Here is a 12,555-nt window from a genome sequence, read left to right on the forward strand (position 1 = left end):
AGCTGGGAAGCAGCACCTCCCCAGCAGAGGCTGGACCGGAGCAGGGGGCAGCCTCAGCCCCAACGTCACACTCCAAAGCCTTTAAGCAGGGCCAAGCAATGCTGCCAACCCATCCGCAGGCTTAAAAGAGCACATGCCCTGAACACTCACCTGGAAGCTTAAGTGCTTTAAAGGCAGCAGTGTTATTTTATCTCTCGCTATTAGAAGCACCAGTGGTCAGCTAGAAATCCATATAAAGCAAGCCAACAGCTTCTGCAGATCTAGTAAGGCCACTAAGGGGCCAATACAAACCACTTCTCACTTAGCTGCCTTCCATAATGTGCTTACAAATAGCAGAAAACAACAGAATTACTTCCCCTTCGAAGCACATCAGTACACTATCACAGCCTTTGCACCAGCTATGGCAGGAGGTGAAACCTTGTTGGGCTGCAAGCCCAACGGGTGTGAGGCTGGTGGGGAGCAGAGCCTCACTGCCCCTGATGCAAATACAAATCCAGGTGCCGTCACACAGGAGAGAAGTAGAGAGCTGGGAGTAAGCAGGAGTACTGTGGTGGATGGAAGAGGTTTATTCTATTTACCTTCCCTCACTGCTTTTCCCCACAACTGCTTTCAGTGCGTGACAGCCGTTAAAGAAATAACAGTCATTTCTGCATTCGACAGAGATTGCAGAACACCCTGCTTGCATACAGTGACTCTGGACCCAAACGAACTCCCCCAAGTTAATATTGTGGGGTGTTTATGCAGCAGAGTCTTTCACAGCCTTTCTCTGTCTAAAGCATGTGAGTACTTAAGTTGCCAGATATACACGTGACTATTAAAAATGTAATTAATTGAGTCAGTGATGATGAACTCCTGGCACAGGTATCAGGCAGGGCACCCATGGAGCTTTGGGCTGGCATCCCTAGTGGATTGCATGGCTTTTTATAAGAAGCTTGGCAGAGGTCTTCTCCATAATGGACTAAATTATGGGGAAGAGCTCACCAGTGACTAGATCTGGGCATCAAAATGCTTCCTACCTTCTTGGTCTAATTTTTTTTTTTTTTTTTTTTAAAGAGAAACTGCATGCCCAGAACAATCTGGTGACCTCAGAAATGGGGTAGAACAATCTCTGGCATGTGCCATGTCCCCACCATAGTCATAAGTAAATCACGGAGGCAATTTCTTGAATTTGCTTGATGCAGATCTCAGCAAATGGCACGCCAGCCTCCTCGGGACAAACGCTCACCAGCAGCTTTCTTGCTATGTGTTATTTTTGCACATATTCCATCTGACTCAGAGCCAAACGCAAACCTGAACGCACAGAGCCATGGCACCTTCTCCAGAGTTGTTCCAGCCAGCGAGCAGCTGGCACCATCTCTGTGCATCGTCTCCAGCCTCCTTCGCCTACACCGGGGGAGCACAAGCATTGCAAAGAGGAGCTGTTTGCCACAGAAAAGTTTTCTGAAAAATGTTATTCCTGCAATGTGCCTCACTAATCCATCCTCTCTCCAAAATGCTTTGTTGTGTCTGAGCACACAGGAACAAATATGGCTGTACAGCTCACTGCTTAGGGACTACATTACACAATAATACGATGTTAGCTGGATTTGGGTTTTGTACCCCACACTGTATCATGGATGGGCTCAAAGCAGAGTCTCAGATTTATGTGCTTTGAACTCTGAAGTACTAAAACAACTTCTGCAGATTTTCACTCTTTTAAAGTGAACTTTCAAATCTGCATGTGTGAAGAAAAGATGATTTGTACTCATAGGACAGTTGTCTTTCCAAGCTTTGTATAATGCACATCAACAGTATTAAATGTCCAAAAGCCACAGATGACATGCCTTGAAAGCTAGTAGAAAGGAGAGTTTCATAAGAATTTATAAGAATTCTTGTGTAATGTTGCAGTGAGGGTGGTCCAGCACTGAGACAGGGGCCCAGAGAGGCTGTGGCATCTCCAGCCTTGCAAATTTTCACAACCTGATTGCATGAACATGATCTGGTTTGGGAGGGAGCCCTGCTTTGAGCAGGGAAATTGGGCCAGAGACCTCCAGAAGTCCCTTGCAACCTACATTATGCTATGGCAGTACCATATCCAACAGAAGATTTGCAAGGAGGGGCCATCCTAGGTTGTAGACTGCCAACTGTTTGAGGGCTAACTGCTGATTAGTCAGTGGCAGGCTACAGAATAACCCATCCACAGCTGTACATGTACTCAAACCAGCTAATAAAGCCATATCCATCAATGTGACAGTTGCTGGAATAGCAGTCAGATTTTAACTCTCTAGAAGGAGGCTTTCAAGTGAAAGGCACCCCCGTGGTAGAGAGGGGACCCCCTTTACTGCCACGCTTCAACACCTCTGATCGAGGACTGGGTGTTTTGGTGCACTGACGCCTCACGGTGCCCTTGCACCCAGTGCATCCCGCTGGAAGGGTCTGCCCTGCAGCCGGGACGTGAGGATGCACCGCGGCGCTGCACGCCGGTCCCTGATGGCTCAGCCCATCAGTATCACCCGTGTCTCGCAGAAATCGGTTCAGCTGGGGGCTGCAGGTAATTCCCAGGGGAAGCACCTCTGCCTTTTGTCTAGAGAGACCAGCTTACAGCACACGACCAAGAGCAGCTCCTTAGGGCACCTGCTGTTCAGGTACCACGGCAAGGAGGAATATTTAACTGCTCACTGTGCTGTTGTTCTGGGTTTGGTTTTGTAACATCTAATAAATATTTTACTACTCCTCAGCACCAGGTGACTCAGGAAAAAGCTAAACCAACCAAATGAGCATCCCTCATCATCACTGCTTCCTCAGTCAGAAAACCAGCCACGACATGAACGACACGGAAGGGAGGGAAGGAGGTGCGGGGGGCCGGAGCAGCCGAGCGCTGGCCTCAGGGGAGAGGCCAGAGGCCCCAGCAACAGGCATGAGACTACGAAAAAAGCCATCAGGTTATTTTGCACTGGGAAAATGCATCAGGTTCTCCCTGCGCCAATGCTGCTTTCCCTCCAAAGGGAGAGAGGACCACATGGGGGGCAACACATCCCCAGCATTTGGGGTTTTAATTGCAAACTCTCCCAGGCAGATGCAGCTGCTTTGCAAACGGCTGAAAGTCACTGGCTTTTAGCTGTTAACATAAGCAACCAGTATTAACTGCCAGTCTCGGGGAACTTTTCCCAGCTGCCTAACAGTGTATTTTCTGGTTGTTTCAGAGAAGTTTAATATTTGTTACCAGAGAGAGCTCCTTGTGCTTTGGTTTCTGATAGCCACAATACATCTTTCCAGGGACACCGAGCCGACACGTCCTTTTCCCTTACTGTCTGACCATACGTGGATCACTGTGCACACACCCACTGATCTACCGCTGTCTATACAATTCCCTCTTTGTGTGTGCTTGATTTGTTGCCTCCCCGCTCTGTCCATGATTTACAGGCCCTGGTGCATCCACACTGCCTGCCCTCTCTCCAGCCATGCTCATCCTTTGTGGATGGCAAACGAGAAAAGCACCGGTCACGTCCCCAGCCACCAACCCTGGTGCCACCTTCTCCTCTCTCAGAAGAGATGCCCAGTTGATTTGCTGCAGAGAAAACAACTGTGCCATCACCATGCCTCGATTTACACACGCAGAGCAGTGAAGGGCACACACAACCCCTTCTGCCTGCAGCAGCTCATGCCCTGCCTGCTCAGCCTATCTGCCATGTTGGGGATGGGTCAGAGCGACGGGGACTCTCCAAGGAGCAACACTCCTACGTACCCACCTGCCCCATACTCAGAAATCAGGCTGGGTTTGGGCACAAGCAACGCCAACAGCCCCTGGGTCCTTGCACAGCAGCCCAGCACTGATTTGCAGCTCAGACTGAACCAACCTCTCACTCAAGCAGCCCGACAATGCAAGAATAATATTTCCTGACCTAATAGTAAATGTCTGCTTCAGCAACATGACCGAAGGGGTGAGAAAACCCACCAGAGCTGCCAGGAAACCCACTCCTCTGCCCAGCCACGGAGCTACCACCCAGCCAGTGCCCTACCACAGCATCGGCTCCGATCCTTGCCAGGACCTCTCGCTACCTCCATTATTACAAGTAACCTCCAGGAGCTTTGCAGCACAAGCAGTGAGTGCTAAATGATTCTGGCACTTGCTGGAACATTTCTTCTTTAAAGAGGCTCAAGTATTGCTGGATAAGTAATGTGAAGGTAAAGCATCAATCCCTTTGGTTAGGCCAGTTGCAGGCACAAAGCTTCTAGATCAAGCAGTGCAGATCTCTCCTTTCCACTGCCCCAGACTACATCCAGTAGCAGGTTTATCAGAAGAGACAAAGCACAGGCTCTGAGTCACTCTCTTTGAAACACGTGGATGCTCTTTTTTGTCCTCTCAAACCCCGAGTGCATTTCTTTTCTGTGATTCACTCTGCCAGCTAGGCACACTTCTTTGACATACATGAAAGACCTAAAACGTTATTATGGCTGCTCCTACTTTCTGAAATACAGTGATGCACAATGCTAAAAGAGGAAAGCAAAGGCAGGATTTGGGACTGGGCCTTTGCCATGCCGACCTTCTCCCTGGTGCTCTCCAAGATACACCTTCCTTCTGCAACCTGCCACCACAGGGCAAGCCTAGATGCAGACACATCAAAAGATACCTTGCCACTGCCTGCTTCACTTGCTACCTCTGTTTGTAACAGGTGTGTCCATCCAACGCTCACATGTCAACCCTGCATCTCCCTGCTGCAAAGGGTCCCCTTTTCCATGAAGATCAACCACACTCATTGAAAAAAGCAGCTCTGACAGCTTCAGGAACCTCTGCTCCTGCCTACAAGTTTCCTTCTCCTGCCATCTCTCTCTTCTCCTGGCTGGTCCCTCCTCTGCAGCCGGTGTGCAAGCGAATAACCCCAAGATGGAGCCACCTGACAAGAGCACAGAAAACTTGGAACCTCTCCCAACTTTGATCTTATTTTACCTAAGCAAGCCATTAGCAGAGTGAGTTTGCAGTAGATCCAGCAGACTAAGCTAGTCCTGCTGGGTATTTTTCTGTATATGATCAAACAGATACGTGCCCCTATTTTTTTACTGATTAATAAAAACATGACTTTGATCTCAGAAGAATCTCTCTCTCAGAGAAGCCAGCACAAAATACAAGCAAGAAATAGCAGTAACGAAATACTAGGCCAGTGACTGAGCATGGGCTGAGGGGCAATTGCTGCTCTAAGAAACCTCCCTGGTGACCTCTGTTGTGACAGGAGCTTCACCTGGTGAGCTCTGCTGGCTGAAACATATCATCGTCACCTGGCAGCTTTCAGCAGAAAGCCCAGCATCATCCTGCCTGTGGAAAAGGTGTAGCTGCTCTGTTAATTAAACGGAAAAAACCAAACCCATAAAAATACTAGCAGAAATACAGCTAGCAAATAGAATGGAGGCTGTCTAGGATGGGCAGAGCGACATGCAAAGCCCCCCAACACTGGGTGTTCCCTCTGAGTGCCCCAAAGGCAGGAGACAAATCCCTTTATTCCCCTGAGGTCTCCTCCAGGCTGGACTCTGCAGCTGGCTTCTCTCCTCCTCCCCCCTCTGTCCCAAACACTCTCCTTGCTCCCTCCCAGTCCCAGTCACCCTCTGGTTAACCTCAAGTCTCAAGGGCTGCGAACACAACCACTTACACAGCCTCCTCTGGAAAATCCTGATAGCAAGGGCCTTGGTCAGAGGTGCAGGTCAAGTCATGTTTGCTTTGACTGGCATAGGAGCTCTTTGCAAATGCAACAGAAATGGCTTGGCCTGCCCTTTGATTCCAACAGTGCAGTATGTGTGGTAGGTGCAGTCCATTGCTGCTCTGAGACCTTCAAAAAAACTTAGCCTGGGAAAAAGGATCAAGGGAAGATCTTCCTTCTCCTCTTGAGCTTTACAGGCAGTCTTGGAAAGTAACATTTTCACTCCTTCTCTTTTTCTTTTGGATGGAAAACAACACATGGTCTCCTGAAGCTTGTGAGTGTTGACGTGACACAGCCTCTGAGACATTACCTCGCATACTTTCATGCCTCAAGACCACAGTGTGCTGCAGTGCAAGGGCATAGTATGGAGCTGGAGAACATCACAGGTCATCTCCCATAAATCACCCACGCCATGTCCCTTGGAAAAGTCAGGGACAGGCTGGGCTATGAACCTACTAGAATTTATATTTCTTTCAGAATATTCTGAGGACAACTTCCAGAACTTGATGTTTTACAGCCTTACTGACAAGGAAAGTAAAAAAGTAAGTTTGGGGTATGGATGCTGCATGTCTATTGCCCAGCGGCCACAAAGCCCTAAGCCTCCTGCTCTGTCACTGAGACAGACATGTAAAATCTCCCAGTTCAATCATCTGCAATAGATAGCTGATACTGTATTTACTTAATAATAAAAAAGTTTTGTGCAAAATCTCCTACAAGCTCTAAAAAGGTAGATTTACAAATGATGCCTGGGTGCCCAAAAGTAAGATTGTATAAAAGTGAATGGTTTTACTCAGCTGATCAATGTGGCCAGAGCCCCTTTGACCAGGGACACCCTGCCAGCCCCTCCTGAGGAGTCACTAACAGTGGACAACCTCTTTCCACCACCCTGGTCAGTGTTATTTGGACAGTAAAGTACTCTGAAGATCAGTAACCCATATTACTGCTGATACTACACAAGCATCTCAGTTTTTGGACTACTTTAGAAGCTAGGCAAGGCTTGGCATATCCTGTGTTTGGACCGAAGATCACCAGGAGATCCCAGGCACAACCTAAGGACAGCTAAATATCCATAAACTAATTTGAGTCCAAAAAGTGGGTGAGGGATGGGGTGGGAACACAAGTTGGTCCATGCTGGTGGGTGCCCCATAGAGGAGGGCAGCATCCCAGGACCCGGGCAAGTCCTTGCTCTCCAACAGCCCAGTTGTCTGCTTCTTTTGTGCCTCATCTCCCATTTGTGACAGGAGAATAACAGCACTTCATGTCTCTCCAGGAGTGGCTACACGCATGAAAAGACTGAGAGCCTCTCACTAGGATGGTGGGTTATCCAAGAAGAAAAGCAAGCCACTTTTAGAGAGACGCTTTTAAATCACTATTTGAACTATTTTCATCTCTATGTTCCCACTCCAGGCGGACCTTACATACTGCAGAAGCTAATCGCCCTTCCTGGTTAATGTATACAGCGGCTCATGCTGGCTTGAAAACATTAAACAACCAGAGCTAAAGATCTCCTACCGACACTTCAGATCTCCAAACAAAAAACCCAGTCTTGCTTCTTTTTTTAAAAAAAAAAAAAAAAGGTACATCCACCATCACTGGAGTTATTTTTGCACCATTTTCATCATTAAACTCTGACTGTCCTCCATGTCACAAGCTATTTTAAAAACAGTTCTTACCGAGCAGAAGCAACAGACAAATGAATGGAGACTCAAGGACTCCTGGTGTGTCCCAGCCTCTGTGAAAGTGCCGTTTTCAGCCTGGCAAAGTTAGCAGGAGAGGGAGTATCTTTGATGGGACTGAACAAGACAGCAAGAAACAGAGAGAAGCTTCCAGGCCAACAAGGATGAAATGGTGAGCCCTGCCATGGGCATCCCACGTGCACCCGCCATCCCTCGCCAAGAGCTGCAGGAACCACCAACCCCCCCAAAATGGAGGGCTGCTGTCTAAAACAACTTGAAACTGGGCTGGTGGGGTGGAAGGGGAAGCACATGCAGGTCTGAGCAATATTTCTTTTCGAAAGAAAGCACATTTTCAAAGCAGCCCATCAAGAGGCCTGACATATTACATGCCAGGTCTCTGGCTAAATACAACTTGCCGAGTTTGAAATTTTCCCTTATTCTGTGCATGTGCTATGATTTCCAGGAAACAAACAAAAAGAAAGAAAACACCCCAGATTTTAAAGAAAATCTGTTTAGGAGCCAAACGCATCTCTGATCCAGTAAAAGATAAGCTGTCTCCTTCAGACAGCACTTGAAAAAGGTTCAATCAATCAGTCAAGCCAGAACAGAACTTGTTTCTAGATGGAAAAACAAGAGAGAAAAGGTGTGAAACTGTAGTGCACCTCCTCCTCCTCCTCACATTTCCTGCTAAAGTGAGTAATTTCAGATTTTACAAGGGCATGTTGTTTGGAGCTGGAAGAAAACGTTTGGTAAAAGGTAGTTTGTTCTGAGGCAGCAAACTACTGCAAAAAAAACCCCAGAGCATTTCAATTTTCCATCCCCACTGCCGGGCAGAGACATGGGAATATACCTTTGCATCGTGGCTGGTATGTACCTGAAAGAGCTGAGAAAGAATATCTGCTCCTTCAGAGACATTAGGGAACATTATTTGCAATAACATTGTTCCACTGGGGTGATTTATTATTATTTATTTTAAGGAAAGGCACGGTTAGAATTACCCATTTTTTTTTCCACAGCCCTAGTCTTTGGACCAAGTTTATATCAGGAGGCTGAAAATGAAAGGGGCAAATCTTGCAAATTATGAGGCATCACAGAGATGGGGTGAGAGCACCATGGGGACATACCCTCCGAGGCTACTTTACCTCAAGCGAGTGCTTAGATTTCCAGGCTCGGAGCACATTCACTTGGCAGGGGAGGCTGGAAAAAGCAGTAGCCTTTTCTCAGCTTTGGGCTGTAAATATAAATGAAACTAGCTAGGGGAATCATGTTCACTACGGTACACATGCAATGTGCATGCAGTGTGTGCAGGTCCCGCACTGGCATCTGCAAAGAGGACAATTAGCTGCTTGTGTGAAATTAGGCATGGACTTGGATAACGGTTTTTAAGATAAGAGAAAAGCCATTTGCTGGCTGATGGGCTCTGGAGTCTGCAGCGATAGGCCTGAGCCTTGCAACACGGGGAGATCTGCCAGGGAACCAGTGGAAGGACAGGTACCTCCAGGGTGAGGTCTCCCGGCCGTGCACAGCTCGGCACCAGGACCTTCCCCACAGCAAAACCCACTGGTAGAGTGGAAGAAGCGATGCCATAACCAACATGCGCTTGGAACCATCCCTGGGGGCATCTGGCAGGGGCAAGAGGGACATCCTAGCTCCCCAAGTGACTGTCCCTCTGCCCTTGGTGCCTCTATCTGGCACGCTGATCGTCTTTTGCCTTTCACCTCCTGCCAAGTTTAATTATAGCTAAATAACACCCCCCAAAGCTGCTTGCTGTGACCCAGAACCAGCGATCCAGCCCCATGCGGCAGGACCCAACTGCAAAAATATCTCATGCTGGCTCCTGTCACAGAGAGCAGACATAGCTAAATCTGGTCCGGTCCAACCCACCTCGCCAGCACCCATGTGCAAGCAAGCCTGGAGACAGAGACAGTACTGGTAAGCTGCAAGTAAAAAAACCCATAAATAGAGCCTTTTTTGGTGCCTTTCAATGGCCTGTAGTGCCTTTTTTGGCCAAGGGTGAGATACTAGTTGGAAACACTCCGCTTTTCTAACAAACGCAGCAAAAAGCAAGCTTGGTATAGCTTGTTATACCAATATTATAAGTTAGTATTATATATTAACCACCTAAAGTCTGCCAATTTTCAACACAACAGTTGTATATGGCCCTACATAAAAATCCTTTCCAAAAACACATACCTACACATTAAAAATGGTCTCATTTAAAGCTAAGGAAAGCTGTTTTACAGATTGCTGTGCAATGTAGTATATTGAATGCTGTCTCAAAAAGAAGATAGAGTCATTCTTCTTCTTTAGGCTTGAGGCAGGATATTTCTAAGGGCTTTGAGTGATGAGCTCTGGGCATTTCTGCTGGGAGGGTTACTGCTCCTGCTATCCCCTTCCCATCGGACGAGCTGTCTCTGGTCCTCACTTGCTGCAGGTTGTTATGCATGTGGACGAGAAGAATTGCAAGCTGATGCTACAAGAGCAGTGACCTGCAGCAGAAGGGGATGTAACAGATGGAGCAAATACCCTCTTCAACACACCCCTAGAATATGTTGTCCAAGCCCAAAATCTAGATCTCTTGTCTCTTATGCCACCTTATCGCTAGCTGAAAAAGCCCAGGAGGAGGGAGGAAAGCGGGCTGTGCACAGAAGTAGTGGAGCACAGTCCTAAAGGGCAGGAGGGAAGAACTGCCTGTTACTACATCTGGTAATGAGTTTGTCTGCACATTGAGAGTACAAGTTGAAATCCCCACAAAAAGAAACACAGCTATTGCTGATTTGAAGCATATAATTTCAGAGGAGTGTTGTAGGAGCAGAAAACACGTGGGCATACAGAAAGAGGAAAAGACAAATTATTCTTCGTAGAAGGCAGCTGTGCTGGAATTCGCCTACAGCATTCTCCATCCTGGAGCTTCGCTTCTGCTCCCAGGAGCCCTGGAAGAGGTCACTGAAACCGCAAGAGTCAAAACCAGAAAGAGTGGGAAAATAAGCTCTCAAAATGAGCACAATGCATTGAATCACTACTCTCATCTTCCTCCTCCCAGCAAGCATGAGGAACAGGCTATGTCCTGGAAGCAGGTCTGTACAGGTGGCAGATCCCAGAGCTCGGTGGCAGCTGGACCACGGGACCCCGTGTGCTCTGATCCCACAAAACAGATCCCACGCTGTGCTGTACATGCACACACAGTCCCGGCGACTCCAGCTCACCTCAGCCTACAGTGTGGGTTGCTTTTTTTTTTTTTTTTTTAAAACTCAGACATTCCTATTAGAAGCCTCAGCCTACGCCAAAGAATTAGAGATAACTGTTACCTGCAGAAATTGGAAGGAAAAATACTAATCTTAAATATTGCTTAAATAAAACCTGCAAAACTGAGGATCTGGGAATCCAGTCTTTTACCTGAAAATGCCGCAAAATATTTGAATGAGAGGAGCTCGGAGTTTTGCTCCCGGTACTAACTGATGGGCAGGCACTGGCACAGCCAGCGATCGCCTCTCCCCAGGCACGCGGCCCGGCGACATATTGCAGAAGTGGCCCACACAGCCTGCTCAGGAGGAGGCGTCCCTGATTGACGGTTGTCTCGAAGACAAATGCCTTCGCACCGCTCTGGGATAATGGCAGCAAGCTTCCCTGGCAGCTGGGCGAGGGAGGAGGCACGCTGCGAGATGGGGAGGGAGCGGGGAGCCCTCTGGGTGTGCAGGTGAAGGCAGGCGCTGCCAAAAAAAACTGCACCAGCTTCATTAGCTCGTGCAGCTCCTCTGACATGGCCTCAAAACCCCATAGAGAAGAGGGGACCAAGCTGAACTGTGACCAGGCAGGTTTTGTCCAGAAAGCTGGGCAAGGCTGGGGCGTGCACGAAGGGAAAGTGCCAGCGAAGCAGCGTGAACAAGCCCGTACCCCTTGGTGTGGCAGCAGTTTCATACTGGCAGGGCTTTTTTCAGTGATGCCAGCATTACTTTGCCATTCAGTCCCTCCTTGTCTGCAGTTTCCAAACTTTAGAGACCTACACATGATGGTTACTTGAGTGGGCAAGTATCCTGCCCACACTGACAAGAGAAGGACAAACTGGTGTGAAACTTTTTTCCACCTCCAACTCATTCCCAGCCAGGTTTCAGCGCTTGGCTTGACCCACGCAGCAGGGAAGGCTGCCAGGTTCCAGCCGAAACCCTGGCTGCACGCTTGGAAAGCTGGAGATAATGCACGCTGTGGCAAACAAAAATCAGCAACACATTTTCCCCCACAGGAAATCTTGGAAAGAAAAGCCAGGGAAGCTGGCAATAGAAGTCACCTGAGAACTTCAGCATCACTGCCCATCAGGAAGCGAACGGGCAGCTCCAGTCCTGGAGAAGATACTTTTCCCCTCACTGACTCAAAAGTCAAGGTCTTTGTCATGAGCAAATCTCCCCAAGCCTGAATTCAGAACTGCTGGGCACAAGTCACTCCTTCTGGTTGACATAGAATCATAGAATCATTAAGGCTGGAAGAGACCTCTAAGATCATCAAGTCCAACCGTCAACCCAACACCACCATGCCCACTAAACCATGTCCCTAAGCACCTCATCTACATGTCTTTTAAATACGTCCAGGGATGGTGACTCAACCACATGTGCCTGTCTCTGCAATTTCACTTCTCTCTCCCATGCTATCTCCTGGGGTACACCTAAGCTCCCCTTAAATTTAGGGGGGCAAAATGAATTTTTTTATTTCCTTTAATCTTTCACACTGTGACCACTTCTTTTCAAACCATGTACTATTTTCACAGAATCATATCACAGAATCATAGAATACCAGGTTGGAAGGGACCTCAAGGATCATCTGGTCCAACCTTTCTTGGCAAAAGCACGGTCTAGACAAGATGGCCCAGCACCCTGTCCAGCTGAATCTTAAGTGTCCAATGTTGGGGAACCCACCATTTCCCTGGAGAGATTATTCCAATGGCTGATTGTTCTCATTGTGAAAAATTATCCTCTTGTGTCCAGTCGCAATCTCCCCAGCAGTAACTTGTACCCTTTACCCTTCGTCTTTTCCATGTGACTCCTTGTAAAAAGGGAGTGTCCATCTTCTTTGTAGCCACCCTTTAAATACTGGAACATGGTGATAAGGTCTCCCCAAGTCTTCTTTTCTCAAGGCTGAACAAACCCAGTTCTCTCAGCCTTTCCTCATACGGCAGGCTTCCCAGTCCTTTGATCATCTTTGTGGCCCTTCTCTGGACC

At 48.0% G+C, this 12,555-nt stretch overlaps 1 protein-coding gene across 1 annotated transcript in view; it reads right to left on the reverse strand.

Moving 5' to 3' along the window:
- The window catches only part of CADPS (Ca++-dependent secretion activator), a 193,446-nt gene extending 183,655 nt beyond the window's left edge, over window positions 1-9,791 (reverse strand). Inside the window, exon 1 of the mRNA XM_009329499.1 lies at window positions 9,771-9,791. Within this exon, the coding sequence (XP_009327774.1) occupies window positions 9,771-9,791 (21 nt within the window). The remainder of the gene's footprint in view (window positions 1-9,770) is intronic.
- Window positions 9,792-12,555: the final 2,764 nt, after the last annotated feature.

This window comes from Pygoscelis adeliae, unplaced genomic scaffold (assembly GCF_000699105.1).
Source record: "Pygoscelis adeliae isolate BGI_AS28 unplaced genomic scaffold, ASM69910v1 Scaffold148, whole genome shotgun sequence".
Taxonomy (NCBI): domain Eukaryota; kingdom Metazoa; phylum Chordata; class Aves; order Sphenisciformes; family Spheniscidae; genus Pygoscelis; species Pygoscelis adeliae.